Consider the following 17,414-nt stretch of genomic DNA (forward strand, 5'->3'; position numbering starts at 1 on the left):
TTTAATGCTATGAACTTTCCTCTTAGCACCGCTTTTGCTGTATCCCACAGGTTTTGATAGGTTGTATCACTATTATTGTCAGTTTAAAGAAGTTTTTAATTTTCATCTTGATTTCATTGTTAACCTAAAGATCATTTCAGGAGCAGATTATTTAATTTCCATGTATTTGCATGGTTTTAAGATTCCTTCTGGAGTTGATTTCTCCCCGCTGAGAAAGCAGGCAGGACTTTCAGGCCTGGCCCCTCCCTGCCTGCCGTGGCTTTGGCTTCCGTGTCGTATCTGCACTTCTCGTTTGCCCCCACTGGATTCTGCCCAGGAAAATTTGCAGTCAGCCAAATTATTACACAGTTTACCTGGAAGTCTCCTTCTTTCTGTGGCCCTTCCCCAGTTCCACTGGCTGCTCTCCCCAAGGACCCCTGTGAGATAAAGTCAGAAATGGCTTCCCTAGGGACCAGGACTGCCTACAGGGCTTTTCCTACTGCTGCTTCTACTTTTATATGTCACTAAATTCACTTCAGCTCTAGGTAAGTCTATATCCTTCTCCCATAATCTGGATTTTCAGGTTCACCAGTGAGGATGTATGTTCAGAGGTGGGCTTTGCCCCTCTCATACTTTTGGGCACTCACAGTTTTTTGGCTTTCAGATTTTGCAGCTGCAAGCCACTTCTATCAAAGGATCTGTGAATTCTTTTCAGTTTTCCTGGTATGTTCCTTTGGTGGTTCTTGGAGTAAAAGTTCACAATGTGAATCTCCACACACTGTTCTGTCTGTCCAATTGGGGGCTGCCAGTTAGTCCTGCCTCCTATCTGCCATTTTTTACATATTTTCTATTTTATACTTTAATACCACCCTTCTGTCCACCAGGATAACCTCCAATGGATCAAACATTTAAACATACAAAATAAAACCATGAAAATATTACACAATGGTATGGAGCAATTTCTTTATAATCTTGAAGTGAAAAAGGTCTTTCTAATTGACTAACCCAGAAAAGACAGAAGATAAAATTGATAGATTTGACTACACACAATTCAAAATTTTCTGCATGGTAAAACAAAGCAGAACAAAAATTACAAGACAAGTCAAAGGCAAGCTGGGGAAAAATATTTGTAAGTCGTCCTTTCTGGTGGTGATGATGTAACTTACATTAATGGAATCCTACAAGTGAAACATCTTTGAATTATTGGCATACACCTTTTGATTATGGTGGTGTTAGAATCTATTCGCTAATATTTAGTATTTTTATATCAATATTCATAAATCATATTAGTCTTTAATTTCCTTGTACTGTCTTTTGTCAAGTATAAATGTTATACTTCATGAAAATGAGTTGGAAGTTTTCTTCATGTTCTGTGCTCTGAAACAATAAATATACTGTGCAGACTATGGTCTGTAAACGTTTGATAGAATTTCCCTCTGAAATCATATAGGTTTCGTGCTTTTTTGTAAAGTAATTTATTGTTAAGTTTTTCTATTTCTTCTATGAAATTTTCTTTCTTTTCAGGGATCAATTTGGGTAAACTGTATTTCCCTAGAAAATTACCAATTTCATCTAGGTTTTCAAATTTATCTGTATAGAGGTATACAAAGTAATCTCTTTAATTTTTAAATTTCTGTAGCAGTGGTTATTTACCCTTAAAACTTTGATTTCGTATGTGTGTTTTTAATGTTTCTTTCCTTGAATAAGTTAACTAATAATCCGTTTTACCTTTTTTCAAACAAAGAGGATTTTTTACTTATTAATTAGATCTACCTTTTTGCTTGATTGTATTTCATTCTGGTTTTACCTTTATTATCTTCTTCCTTGTACTTTCTTTTGGCTTATTCTTTTTCTAGCTGTTTGAGTTGAGACTTAATTTATTTTGATTCTTTTATATTAACTACTATAAGTATTTAAAGCTATTCTTCTCGGATCACTGGTTTTAATGTATTTAATTGATTCTGGTCTTTAGTTCTTCGTTATCATTGTTTTATAGAAATTCTGTGTATATTTCTCTAACTCAAAAACTATTAATAATTTTTTTATATTTCTAGATGGAAGGGTTTTTTGTGATTTTTTATTTCATTTTTAATTGCTGGTTTTAGTGCACTTTGACCAGTGTTTGTAATAATTCTACTCTATGAAATTTGCTTTCTTGGTAATCTAATATATGATCAATTTTTCTATTTTATGTGTGCTTGAGAAAAATGTGTATTTTCTAGTTTCTATTCTCATAATATAGTATTTAATATGTATGCATAAGATCTACCTTATTGATTATGTTGCTTGGCTCTTCTATATTCCTTTTTTGTCCTTGGACCTGTGTGTTAAAGTCTCTTATTAGTGTGTCTATTTCTCTTTATATCATCTATAGGTAGTTACTGTGTTGCCTTATGCATAATCATAACTTTATGTCTTGATTATGAATTGTGACTTTGAGCTTTGTAAAGTGTTCTCCCTTGTCAGATTTAATTCATTTGTTGTCTAAGTTCTAGTTTGTCTGATATCTGGATTTCAACTCATTTTCTTATTGTTTCCATTTGACTGTATATATTTGTTCTTCCCATTACTTTTAGCCTGTTCAAAATATGATGTTTTAAGTAATTTTCTTGAATTAGTGTAGAACTGAGCTTTGCTTTATGAGCGGATTTGAAATCCTTTCCTTTAAATAGGCAATTTAAGCCCATTTGCATTTATTGCTCTGACTGATATGTTTGTTTTCAACTCTGTCATATTTTTATAAATAGTACCTGATTCAGTTATATTTACTGTATTTCTTTTTCTATGTGGAATCTTCTTTGCCTTTTATTTTAATTTCTTTTGGTATATAGGAAAGTTTGTATTTTTCTTCCACTGGTTACTTTTACAAACTAGAAAAAGAAGAGCAAATTAAACCCACAGTAGAAGGAAGAAAATAATAAAGATTAGAATAAAAACCAAGAGCTCTTTAAAAAAAAACAAAAGATGAACCTCCATCTCCATACTGATCAAGAAAAAAAGGAAAGAAGACACAAGTTACCAGTAACAGGAATGAAAGAGAAGATATCACTACAAATTCTTTATACATAAGAAGGATGATGAGGAAATATTATGAACAACATTTTACCTATAAATTCAGAGATGAAATAGGCAAATTCTCTGAAGAAAACACAAATTACAAAAACTAAGAAGAAACAGAAAAACAGAATAACCCTATATCTATGAAATAAATTGAACTAATAAATTAAAAACCTTCTCACAAAGAAAATGCCAGTCCCAGATGGTGAATTTATCAAACATGTAAAGAAGAAATAACACTAATCCTATGCAAAGTCTTTCAGAAAAGGAGAATGAAGTTACCGACTCATTTTATAAGGCCAGAATTGCCCTGATTGAAACCACAGACGCTAAAAGAAAACTACAGATCAGTATCTCTCATGATCTTAGATACAAAAATTCTTAACAAACTATTAGTAAATTAATTCCAACAAAGTATAAAAGGGGAAATACTATGACTTAAGTGGGGTTTATATTATTAACTAATGTTGATAGAATCATTATTTTATAGTCACATTTAATTTTTCATTGAAAATAATCTAACTTCTTTAGATGCCTTCATAACAGACTTGTCTCTTCATTTCTTTCCACTGTTTTCAAATACCAAATCCACTTTCCAAAAATAAAGATTTGCCATCACTGAGGAGCTCCAAAACAATATGCTAAAGGCTTTGGACCCCACTGGGTGCAGCACACCAACATGGCACGTGTATACATACGTAACCTACACGTTGTGCACATGTACCCCAAAACTTAAAGTATAATAAAAAAAAATTAAAAAAAATTCTCTGCTTCAGAACGTCCTTGGATTATGGTAATATTCTGTATCTTGATTGTGGTCATGTTTACATGAGTACATAATTTATCAGAACTCATTGAGCAGTACACTTAAAATTTGTTTTTTTTTAATGTCTTGCTCTACCTATAAGTTGTGTTTTAGATCTAAGGTATTCACAAATATCTGAAGAATATTCTTTTTTTTTTTTTTTTTTTTTTTTTTGTTGAGACGGAGTCTCGCTCTGTCGCCCAGGCTTGGAGTGCAGTTGCGCGATCTCGGCTCACGACAAGCTCCGCCTTCCGGGTTCACGCCATTCTCCTGCCTCAGCCTGCAGAGTAGCTGGGACTACAGGCACCCGCCACCGCACCCGGCTAATTTTTTATATTTTTAGTAGAGACGGGTTTTCACCGTGGTCTCGATCTTCTGACCTCGTGATCCGCCCGCCTCGGCCTCCCAAAGTGCTGGGAAGAATATTCTTGACGGTAGAGAAAGTTCTGAAATTCCTTCTAGTTCTAATCCTGCCTCCAAAGTGAACCTGATACATACCATATTGAAATCCCAGTAAGGAAATCTTACTCTTGTTTATTGGACTAGCATGGCTCCATGTAGGTGCAAAAAAAGTCATTTGGAGCTTAACATTTGTGACTCATTTAAATTATTTTTTAACTTAATCAAATCTGTGTTTAATTTTCTCTTACTTCATTAGACCTAGCTTAATTCATACAGTGTTACTCTGCTTATAAACATACATTTTTAAATTGTCTAAACTCAACAACTAAGTTCACCATATACTTGTTAGAACAATTCCAGATGACTTTGCTTATTCATTCATGTTTGTTTTCAGCTTTATTCATTCTTCAAATAGCATCTACATTCATCTGAAGAAACTAAAAGTAAGCTGATTACCATAATAATGCAGGGGTTAAAGTTCAGATTGCCTCTAAACTCTTATTTAAGAGTAGATATTGTGAAGCATTATTTTCTTAACTTGGTTATTTGATTCAAGGATAGACTTTAGTGCTAGATCTGCCCAAATGGTATATCATTAATATCCTTTTACTGGTGGTGGGAAAAGGAGAGGTAGCATTTTAGCCAGGCATGTCTATCAAAAGTATTATTTTTACTCTCTGCTCTTAGTGCCAAATATTTTCTCACCCAAACTTTCATATCTTCCTGTCATCTTGCGTTTCCATTAAATGAGTTAACACCTTAGTAGATTATTCATAAACTTCAAACTTGGAGATCATTGATATTTATATAACATTTGGTTTATACCTTGATGAAATATAAAAAGAAATGTTTAGGCACTTCACAAAGATACACAATACCATACTTAAGTGAAGAAATCAGAGAGAAAAATAAGAGGAAAGCAAGATACAGCCATGACTAAACTTTTGCATGCTGTGAAGACCAACACACTTACTAGAGCTAAGCCCCAAATTTAGCCCTGGACTTTATAGTCCCTCAACACAAGGTTAACAGATAAAATACAGGGTACCCAATTAAATTTAAATTCCAGATAAACAAGTTATTTATAGTGTAAGTATGTCTTGTATTTTTGTTTGCCAAACTAAGCCACCCTGCCACAGAGAAAAAAATGCAACCATTCTAATTACTAAATTACCTAAGCAACCTCAGCTAAAATTTAAAGGTTAACTATTTAATTTCCTGAACCTCAAAAAGTCTCTCAGATGGTTTGAAGACTTATGCCATAAAAGTATAAGCGTTCGTTATTATTTCTGCTATAAATATAACTGGCTTTATGGCCCTTTACTGTTTTATTTTGAGATTTGTATTTTTTCCTCATGCACTCGAGAATTTTTTTTTTTTTTTTTTTTTTTTGGTGGTAGGGCCTCACCTGTCTCTCAGGCTGGAGTGCTGTGATGCTGGTACGCCTATGGCTTACTGCAGCCTTGACCTCCTGGGCTCAAGTGATCCATTCACCTCAGCCACTGGAGTAGAAGGGACTACAGGCACGCACCACCATGTCCGGCTAATTTTTCTTTTTCTTTTTCTTTTTTTTTTTTTTTTTTTGCAACGGAGCCTCACTCTGTTGCCCAGGCTGGAGTGAAATGGCACAATCTTGGCTTACTGCAACCTCCATCTCCTGCGTTCAAGTGGTTCTCCTGCCTCAGGGTTTCACCATGTTGGCCAGGCTGGTCTCAAACTCCTGACCTCAAGTGATCTGCCCGCCTCAGCCTCCCAAAGTGCTGAGGTTATAGGCATGAGCCACCACACCGAGCCTTAGCTAATTTTTTTATTTTTTATTTTTGTAGAAATGAGGTCTCGCTATGTTGACCAGGCTGGTCTCGAATTCCTGAGCTCAAATAGTTCTCCTGCCTCGGCCTCCCAAATTGTTTGGATTACAACCATGAGCCACCACACTTGGCTAAGGAAAACATTCTTAATAAAATATGTAAATTATTTTTATGGCCTATTGCATATTCTGCTAAATATTCTGACTTTTTGATGAGCATGACATAACCCTGTCCCAAGAGAATCCATCAACTTCATTAGAGGTACTGCCTGCACTAATAGACATCACATGTAGTATAGTCTCGTGAGTAATGATATAATAAACCACGTGAAGGGTAGCAGTGACTGTTTCTTTCCTGTGCATTGCACCCTGTCCCTTTTACTCTACATTCTGATGAATGGAATTACAAGGCCTTGGAATAGGTGGCTGGCCTGCACAATACGGTAATATCCTTGTCGTTTCATCTCCATTCTGACAGTTGCCTAGCGGGTAAAGATAAATTACTGGTGTTTGTAGATTCTCACTAGCGTATAAGAGAGTTTGGTCCTCAGAGTTTTTTCACTGGTCTAATACTCTCCTCATTATATTCATTCTTGTTTACAGAATTGCTGACACTCTTATTCTTTTTTGAAACTGACCCCTTGGTTTTTCTGCCCTAGACACTGCCTATTCAGCAACTAATCTTCTTCTGAAAGCTTTTCCTGACTTTTTATATGCCTCATATATCTGGAGTTATAGTTTGGTATAGTTAATTTGGCTTATTTTGAATATAAATTTTTATTTTGATCTTTTATTTTTTAAGTCATTTTTCTTAAATTGCTTGACTCACAAATGATTATTTTTACTAAATTTTAATGGTGTCTTCTGTACCTTCCTTTGTTCTCTTTTCAAATTTTTCTTTTCCTCTGGTATCATTTTAAACTTCAGTGCATTGTGGAATACAGCTTTGTCCCATAACCCTGAAGAAAAACATTGAGACAATAAATGTGATCACAGGATTTTTTTTTCTTGTTACCTAACTTTGAACAGGTAATGGAGAGTGAAGAGTTCATGTTGCTTCCAGCCAATCAACTCATTGATATAATATCCAGTGATGAGCTAAATGTTCGCAGTGAAGAACAAGTGTTCAATGCAGTGATGGCCTGGGTCAAATACAGTATTCAGGAAAGACGTCCTCAATTACCCCAGGTAATGATAGAAATGCTTCTCTAAGAAACTGCTGGCCGGGCACGGTGGCTCATGCCTGTAATCCCAGCACTTTGGGAGGCCAAGGCGGGTGGATCACAAGGTCAAGAGATCGAGACCATCCTAGCCAACATGGTGAAACCCGGTCTCTACTAAAAATACAAAGATTAGCTGGGCGTGGTGGCGGGCCCCTGTAGTCCCAGCTACTTGGGAGCGTGAAGCAGGAGAATCGCTTGAAATCAGGAGGCGAAGATTGCAGTGAGCTGAGATCATGCCACTGTACTCCAGCCTGGTGACAGAGCGAGACTCCATCTCAAAAAAAAAAAGAAACTGCTTAGTACTAGATGAGATGATATGTATTTGTCTTGCAAACATAAAACAGTTATCACACTCCACATTCGTCTGTAAGAAGGTCCATCTGTTTCCAAATAATCAAGAAAATAAGTATTTAGAAGCATTTTGGTTGCTTATTAATATGGGCTTTTTGCTCCTTTGCTTTCCCCATATTTTGGATCAATTCTGCTTTTGAGTGATAGCACAATTCAAAACTTAAATTGTATAAAATGAACAAAAGAAAGCAAGGATGCCTCTTTTCCTATAGCTTGGAAATCCTACCAGTTTTCCTTCAATATGACTTGGAAATACTACCACACTTTCAAGAGTAAAGACGTGATGCATCACAGTCATCACTGAGTGATCAGTAGTTCACTTCAGACCCATTCTTGTTACTGTGATTATAGTCTTTAGCAGTTCAACAAGATATTCTTCTGGATTGTGAATTAATTTGAGTCCAGCTATAGAAGAGCTTATAATGTATTGCTGAACGTTTTTAGTAGTTATGCCTTCCCTCCTTCCTTATTTATGGTATTCAGTGAGATCCCAAAACAATTGGAAGCACAGTAGGGTACCTTGGGTCATGTATTCTCTTAAATATCTTATAGATGAGAGCTCATGCCTTTAATAGTGTTTATTGGCTGGGTGCAGTGGTACAAGCCCATAATCCCAGCACTTGGGAGGATAAGGCAGGCAGATCGCTTGAGCTCAGGTGTTTGAGACCAGCCTGGGCAGCATGATGATTCCCTATTTCTACAAAAAAAAAAAAAAATACAAAAATTTGTTGGGCATGGTGGCATGCACTTGTAGTTGCAGCTACTCTGGAGGCTGAGGTAGGCACATCACTTGAGCCCAGGAGACTGAGGCCGCAGTGACCTATGATCACGCCACTGTACTCCAGCCTGGGCAACAGAGTAAAACCTGTCTCAAAATTAATTAATTAAAATAATGGTGTTTATTTTCTCATAGGTGCTGCAGCATGTTCGTTTGCCTTTGCTTAGTCCCAAGTTCCTGGTGGGCACAGTAGGCTCTGATCCCCTCATCAAAAGTGATGAAGAATGCAGGTATGAGTGATCCTGGATGGGAAAAATCAACAACTAAGCATTCCTATTTTTTCCTAATTTCCTTATTTGTATTGCTTCCTAAATATTGTATTTTGCAGAGCTGAAACCAGGGCATTAATTTAACAAGGTTTTCTTCTAGGCTAGGGTCAAGAGGAGGAAAAGGAAGAAGAGAGAACTGAACTTCCAGTGTTTCATTCCATTAGTTTTTTATGTGTGGTGCTTATTGGTGTAGAAGTGGCAATAAAAAGGTAGATTTCCAAGATTTTAATGCAGGCTTGAATTTAAAGAGTCAATTCTCTGCTTTTTTTTTTTTCCTTGAGATAATTGAATAATGCTGTTGACTCTGTCAATGAACATTTTTTCCTTCCATCACATATGTCTAGTTGGGGAATAGAATCAGCCTTGCTTTCTAAATTGTGGACAGAGTTGAAGATCTGCCACCTTCTAAAATAGTTGTAGAAAGATTTTCACTAGAACTAGGTGAAGCAGTTTCCAGAGGTTTTTTGACAAAAGAAACTCTTAACTACTTTTACAAAGGGGGGGAAAAAAGCAACCTATTTTACTAGGCTTTCTCTAAAGTATATACAAAATATAATAAATTACATTCCCAATTTGACAGATTTTAAGATTTAGGTTCAAATCTGAAATCATCTGGGATTTTTAACCATTTTTTCCCAGCATGTCCCAAATATAAGTGAAAGAGAAAATCCATACTCAGAACTTTGTAAACTACACTGACCTTTGGACCTCCCTTGGTGATTAAAGATATTTAGAATGATCCCTGATTCTAGAATGGTGGTAGGACATGTAGATTCACTTGCATTTCTTCTATAAACTAAAGCCTGTTCTTTTAACAGGAGAGGCTGGAGGGGATTTTAGATGTTTCTATTTTATTTTATTGTATCTTTTTTATATTAATCATTCTTCATTTTTCCGTTTACATGGACTAGAGTTAAACTAGATGTTTTCTGTATTTAAAAACACAGACAGGCCGGGCCCAGTGGCTCATGCCTGTAATCTCAGCACTTTGGGTGGCCGAGGTGGGTGTATCACCTGAGGTCAGGAGTTCGAGACCAGCCTCAACATGGAGAAACCGCATCTCTACTAAAAATACAAAAATTAGCTGGACATGGTGGTGCATGCCTGTAATCCCAGCTACTCAGGAGGCTGAGGCAGGAGAATTGCTTGAACCTGGGAGGCAGAGGTTGCGGTGAGCCAAGGTCGTGCCATTGTACTCCAGCCTGGGCAACAAAAGTGAAACTCAGTCTCCAAAAAAAAAAAAAAAACACACACACACACACAGACAAATGGTAATTAATTCTCCTAAATATTTGCAGTAGCAAAAAGGAAAACCATATACATTGTACATGCTGAAATCTGAAGAAATAATACATAAATGCTCTCCTCCATTAAACGTAAATCAGATTGTATTGCACTGATTCTGATGCAAAAAGTAAAAGTACTTATGAAGTCACATTTAAAAGAAGACCCTTCCTGATATCCTAACTTCTTTTTGCTGCAGTTTCTTCCTCTATAAAGTGAGGATAATAATAGTGCCTATTCCATAAGGCTGTTGTGAAGATTAAATGAGTTTATATATATTAAGCACTTAAAACCAGGACTAGCACATAGCTGTGTTGTTGCTACCATTAATTTTGTGTTGGTTTGCTCAATATTATAGCTCTATAGTATTACTTCTAGAACCCTCAAATGACCTAACAAGCCATTAGGAGGTCAAAGTCTTTGTCTTTTTTTTTTTTTTTTGAGACGGAGTCTCGCTCTGTTGCCAGGCTGGAGTGCAGTGGCGCAATCTCGGCTCACTGCAACCTCTGCCTCCCAAGTTCAAGCGATTCTCCTGCCTCAGCCTCCTGAGTAGCTGGGACTACAGGTGCGCACCACCACGCCTGGCTACTTTTTGTATTTTTAATAGAGACGGGGTTTCACCGTATTGGCCAGGATGGTCTCGATCTCTTGACCTCGTGATCCACTGCCCCTCAGCCTCCCAAAGTGCTGGGATTACAGGTGTGAGCCACTGCAAAGTAATTACAAGTGTAATTACTAGAGTCTTAAAGTGTCTTAACAAGACAGGAAATTTATCTCAGTAGACTTGTTGAGAGTAAACCATTCATATGTTACCAGATAGCAAATTTGTGGCAGTACAGTGTTTCTTTTTAGCAATCCGATTTTTGACCCAGTTTTATTACTTTAATCTAACAAATAACTATTGCCCTGGCTGATGTGCTACCTTGCTAATATCTTGCAGAATCTAATAAAATTTATTAAAAAGTAGTAACTGCAGTGTGGTAATCAAATTGTAATTTTTACTTTTCTATAAGTTATTGTTGGCTGTAAGCAGGTTGAGCTTTAGGCTAAATTTGCAGTGAGATATGAGTCATGATGGAAATACCAATCAATTCACAATTCAGTTTGACTGGCATTATTGCTTTCATGTTTGTGCCAATTTTAATATTGGCTAGCATTCATGATTTGGTTTGATTTATGCTTGCTTCCCTTTGCCAACCTATATATTCCTAAACTATACTGGGACTTAACTAACAATGTAATTTAGATATTTGGAATAAAGGCAGAATTTTTCCTACAGAGACTTGGTAGATGAGGCTAAAAACTACCTCCTATTGCCGCAAGAACGACCACTAATGCAAGGACCAAGGACGAGACCACGGAAACCTATCCGATGTGGGGAAGTACTCTTTGCAGGTTTGGATCTTAATATACTGTTAGTAAATTGAATATTTTCCCATATGAGAAATTGTCATTTGAATAATCCTTTGGACAATTGTGATATTTACTGTCATAAGAAACAAATAATAAGTCAGCATATAGCTTGACTCATAACCCATGATTCCACACTGATATACTCCAAAAGAGTGCTCTATATTTTTTTCTCATTCAACACCTTTAATATCTATTTTTATATAAATCCAAAAATGTTGGCTGGTTACAGTGGCTCATGCCTATAATCCCAGCATTTTGGGAGGCCAGGTGTTTGAGACCAGCCTGGGCAATATAGGGAGGCCCCATCTTTACAGAAAATAAGAAAAACAATTAGCTGAGTGTGGTAGTGCATGCATGTAGTCCCAGCTACTTGGGAGGCTGAGACAGGAGGATGGCTTGAGCCTAGGAGGTCAAGGCTGCAGTGAGCTGTGATTGCACCACTGTACTCCAGCCTGGGGAACAGAACAAGATCCTGTCTCAAAAAGTAAAAATGTTGTGCAGTAGATGTTTTGTTGAAATGAGTCACATGCATTAATTTATATATCAATGTGCAGCTCATCCCATAATTACATGGAATTGTGAAAAAACATTATATTAAACAATTATAATTTATTTCTCCGTTCTATGCATATCCATCTATAATTTCTCCATTCTATCCATAAATACATATTATCTCATAATCCTATTTGAATTGGTATCATTGCCCTCCTTTGTAAAATAGATGCAATACTAACTTATTTACAGAATTAATTAAAGATTATAGCAATCCCAGTGGAATGAGTTGAAGTCATAACTTGCATTTTGACCTACTACTAGAGACATTTGGTGAGTCTAAGCATTAGGTCACAGTGAAGTTAGTAGTGAGTGTTACATTTTATGCTTCAGGATAGGATTCTCTTGACCATTTCTGTTACTTCCCCAGTTGGTGGTTGGTGCAGTGGAGATGCCATTTCCAGTGTTGAACGATATGATCCACAGACCAATGAATGGAGAATGGTGGCTTCAATGAGCAAAAGGAGATGCGGAGTTGGGGTCAGTGTTCTTGATGATCTGTTATATGCAGTAGGAGGCCATGATGGATCCTCTTATCTCAATAGTGTTGAAAGGTGAGTAAGGTCAATCTGTAATTTTCTCTCTACTATTCATATAGTTTTATTTGAGATGTTAATTAGGAAACAAATGTGATTTAATGCTTTAGTATTGCATCTGTGGCACTAGTTGGCAACCTAAACAAGTTAGTATGATACACAAATTCTTTATGATCTGGTCTCCACCTATTTTTCTAGTCTGTCTCCTATGACACACTACCACTCCCTAAGCATGCTACTGCAGACACATCAAATTGCCTGCAGTTCCTTGGACATGCTGTCTTCCTTCATACCTCTCTCCTTACATGTATGCATGCTGTTCTTTTTTCCCTGGGATACTTTTGCCACTTTAAGACGTATATTTCCTTTGGCCAGGTGCAGTGGCTCATGCCTGTAATCCCAGCTACTTGGGAGGCTGAGGCAGGAGAATGGCCAGAACCTGGGAGGCAGAGCTTGCAGTGAGCCGAGATCACGCCACTGCACTCCAGCCTAGGCAAAAGAGCGAGACTCCTTCTCAAAAAAAAAAAAAGACCTACATTTTCTTCAAGACACAAATGTTACTTAATACATACAACTTTCTATGATACCATACAGATGAGTTAGTTACTAGTTACTTGTTCCTTTGCCTTTCCGTAAGTATTTTGAACACGTTTGTACATATCAATCACATTGTACTATACATGTTGAAATGTGTTTCACCATAATATCTATCGCAGTGGCGGGGCACATTGGGAATCTCTAGTAACTGATGTTTCAATAGCTTCTTGCTCTCAGGAAGCTGTGTTGATTAACAGTGACTCTTTATTTCCATAACACATCTATGAAATGCTGCAGCATATCAAGTTCTAAAGATATAGATTGTGCAGCTGGGGAAAAATCTTAAAAAGCAGAGGGATCATTCCCATAGAAGTAAAACAACTACAACATGGAGAAACCTCATCTCTACAAAAAAATACAAAAACTTACCAGTTGTAGTGGTGCACACCTATAGTCCCAGCTACTCAGGAGACCTGAGGCAGGAGGCCCGCTTGAGCCTGGGAGGTAAAGGTTGCCATGAGATGAGATTGCGCCATTGCACTCTAGTCTGGGTGACAGAGCGAGACTCTGTCAAAAAAAAAGAAAAAAGAACACAACACACACACTTAAAAATAAATTGATGACATCACAGAAGGGAAAAATAAATTGATGGCATCACAGAAGAGATCATGGCGGACAGGAGGCAGGACTAGACTGAAGCTCCAGACCGGGCAACATGCGGAGGCTTCATTGCAAATTTTAGCTCCAGATTGACTGCAAGAAAAAATCAGCAATCTCAAGAGGACCCACAGACCCTCTGAAGAAAGCAGACTGCTCCTGCAGGACCCGGGAGAAACCCCAAATATTGTGAGTGCCCCAACTGCAAAAATGGGAAAGGGAGACCCTCCTCTCCCAAACACACACCCCCACTGGAGAAGCTGAAAGTCTGTTTGCAGGAGAAGTTTCCAAGTTTACCTGGAGCTGAGTCAAGTTAGAGAGGCAAGTGAAATAACGGGTAGAGGAAGCAGCAGAAAGGCCCTGGGCGTTCGCTGGGTCCCCAAGCAGGCCATTCCTGCCTGGCACCACAGGGATCCATCAGGAGGGTGGCCAGAGGAGCAGGGGATAAAACTCCCCAGGGAGAAGGAATTCTCTAGCTGAACTTTGTAACAATTTGAACAGGGTGAGAAGCCTCCTGAGCAGAACTCAAGGGAGGGTGCGAATCCTGCGTGCAGACTTCACTGGCAGGGGGAAAACTAAAGCCCTTTTCTCTTGCAGCTGGGAGGCGGATAGCCTGGGGCAAGTTTTCAAGCCTGTCGCCTGTGGCCTGGAAACAGACTCAGAGTTGTGAGAGGGGCACGGTGGAAGTGAGACCATGGGAGTGAGACCAGCCCTTCAGGTTGTGTGGGAGCTGAGTGAGGCCTGTGACTGCTGGCTTTCCCCCACTTTACTGACAACCTGCATGACTCAGCAGAGGCAGTCATAATCTTCCTAGGTACACAACTCAAGTGACCTAGGAATCTCTTCCCCCATCCCCAACAGCAGTCGCAGCAAGACCCGCCCAAGGAGAGTCTGAGCTCAGACATGCCGAATCCCGCCCCCACCTGATGGTCCTTCCCTGTCCACACTGGTAGTAGAAGACAAAGGGCATATAATCTTGGGAGTTCTAGGACCCCACCTACCACCAGTCTCTCTCCACACTACTACAGCTGATGCTTTCTGGAAAGTACCACCTCCTGGCAGGAGGCCAACCAACACAAAAATAGGGTATTAAACCACCAAAACTAAGGACCCTCACGGAGTCCATTGCACCCTCCACCAGAACAGGCGCTGGTATCCACAGCTGAGAGACCCATAGACGGTTCACATCACAGGACTCTATGCAGACATCCCCTACTACCAACCCAGAGCTGAGTAGACTTGCTGGGTGGCTAGACCCAGAAGAGAGACAGCAATCACTGCAATTTGTTTCACAGGAAGCCACATCCATAGGAAAACAGGGAGAATACTACATCAAGGGAACACTTTGTGGAACAAAAGAATCTGAACAACAGCCTTCATCCCTAGACCTTCCCTCTGACAGAGCCTACCCAAATGAGGAGGAACCAGAAAACCAACCCTGGTAACATAAAACAAGGCTCTTCAACACCCTTCACCAGCAATGGATCCAAACCAAGAAGATTCCCTGACTTACCTGAAAAAGAATTCAGGAGGTTAGTTATTAAGCTAATCAGGGAGGGACCAGAGAAAGGCAAAGCCCAATGCAAGGAAATCCAAAAATGATACAAGAAGTGAAGGGAGAAACACTCAAGGAAACAGATAGCTTAATGAAAAAACAAAAATTCAGGAAACTTTGGACACACTTTTAGAAATGCAAAATGCTCTAGAAAGTCTCAGTAATAGATATGAACAAGTAGAAGAAAGAAATTCAGAGCTCAAAGACAAGGTCTTCGAATTAACCCAATCCAACAAAGACAAAGAAAACAGAATAAGAAAATATGAACAAGCCTCCAAAAAGTCTGGGATTATGTTAAACAACCAAACCTAAGAATAATTGGTATGCCCAAGGAAGAAGAGAATTCTAAAAGTCTGAAAAACATACTCGGAGGAGTAATCAAGGAAAATTTCCCCAGCCTTGTGAGAGACCTAAACATCCAAATACAGGAAGCACAAAGAACACCTGTGAAATTCATCACAAAAAGATCTTTCCCTAGGCACGTTGTCATCAGGTTATCCAAACTCAAGATGAAGGAAAGAATCAAGAGCTGTGAGACAGAAGCACAGGGTAACTTATAAAGGAAAACCTATCATATTAACAGCAGATTTCTCAGCAGAAACCCTATTAGCTAGAAGGAATTGGGGACCTATCTTCAGCCTCCTCAAACAAAACAATTATCAGCCAAGAATTTCGTATCCAGTGAAACTAAGCATCATATGTGAAGGAAAGATAAGCCATTTTCAGACAAAGAACTGCTGAGATAATTCGCCATTACCAAATCACCACTACAAGAACTTCTAAAAGGAGCTCTAAATCTTGAAACAAATCCTGGAAACACATCAAAACAGAACCTCTTTAAAGCATAAATCACACAGAACCCATAATGCAAAAATACAAGTTAAAAAGCAAAAACAAAAAACAAAACCAAAGTACATAGGCAACAAAGAGCACGATGAAAGTAACGGTACCTCACATTTCAATACTAACATTGAATGTAAATGACCTAAATGCTCCACTTAAAAGGTACAGAACCACAGAATGGATAAGAACTCACCAACCATCTGCTGCCTTCAGGAGACTCACCTAACACATAAAGACTCACATAAACTTAAAGCAGTGGAAAAAGGCATTTCATGCAAATGGACACCAAAAGTGAGCAGGGGTAGCTATTCTTATATCAGACAAAACAAACTTTAAAGCAACAGTGGTTAAAAGAGACAAAGAGGGACAGTATATAGTAGTAAAAGGCCTTGTCCAACAGGAAAATATCATAGTCCTAAACATATATGCACCTAACACTGGAGCTCCCAAACTTATAAAACAATTACTAATAGACCCAAGAAATGAGATAGACAGCAACAAAATAATAGTGTGAGACTTAAGTACTCCACTGACAGCACTAGACAGGTCATCAAGACAGAAATTCAACAAAGAAACAATGGATTTAAACTATACCTTGGAAAAAATGGATTTAACAGATATATACAGAACATTTCATCCAAAACCCACAGAATACACATTCTATTCAACAGCTCATGGAACTTTCTCCAAGATAGACCATAAGATAGGCCACAAAATGAGCCTCAATAAACTTAAGAAAATTGAAATTATATCAAGCACTCACTCAGACCACAGTGGAATAAAACTGGAAATCAACTCCAAAAGGAACCTTCAAAACCATGCAAATACATGGAAATTAAATAACCTGCTCCTGAATGAGCATTGGGTCAAAAACAAAATCAAGATGGAAATTTAAAAATTCTTTGAACTTAATGACAATAATGACACAACCTATCAAAACCTCTGGGATACACAGCAAAGGCAGTGCTAAGAGGAAAGTTCATAGCCCTAAATGCCTACATCAAAAAGTCTGAAAGAGCACAAACAGGTCACACCTCAAGGAACTAGGGAAACAAGAACAAATCAAACCCAAACCCAAAGGAAATAACTGAGATCAGAGCAGAACTAAATGAAATTGAAACAAACAAACAAAAAAAAACAAAAGATAAATGAAACAAAAAGCTGGTTCTTTGAAAAGATAAATAAAATTGATAGACCATTACCAAGATTAACCAAGAAAAGGAGAGAAAATCCAAATGACCTCATTAGAAAATGAAACAGGAGCTATTACAACTGACACCACTGAAATATAAAAGATCATTCAAGGCTACTATGAACACCTTTACACATATAAACTAGAAAACCTAGAAGAGATCAATAAATTCCT

At 38.0% G+C, this 17,414-nt stretch overlaps 1 protein-coding gene across 2 annotated transcripts in view; it reads left to right on the forward strand.

The window, feature by feature from the left end:
• Positions 1–17,414, forward strand: part of KLHL20 (kelch like family member 20) — a 66,281-nt gene that overhangs the window by 24,648 nt on the left and 24,219 nt on the right. For both annotated transcript variants that reach the window (XM_063627353.1, XM_063627351.1), the window contains 4 exons: positions 7,080–7,238; positions 8,538–8,632; positions 11,235–11,350; positions 12,291–12,474. In XM_063627353.1, coding sequence (XP_063483423.1) covers positions 7,080–7,238; positions 8,538–8,632; positions 11,235–11,350; positions 12,291–12,474 — 554 coding nt within the window. The remainder of the gene's footprint in view (positions 1–7,079; positions 7,239–8,537; positions 8,633–11,234; positions 11,351–12,290; positions 12,475–17,414) is intronic.

The sequence above is a fragment of the Symphalangus syndactylus genome, chromosome 12, assembly GCF_028878055.3.
Source record: "Symphalangus syndactylus isolate Jambi chromosome 12, NHGRI_mSymSyn1-v2.1_pri, whole genome shotgun sequence".
Taxonomy (NCBI): Eukaryota; Metazoa; Chordata; class Mammalia; order Primates; family Hylobatidae; genus Symphalangus; species Symphalangus syndactylus.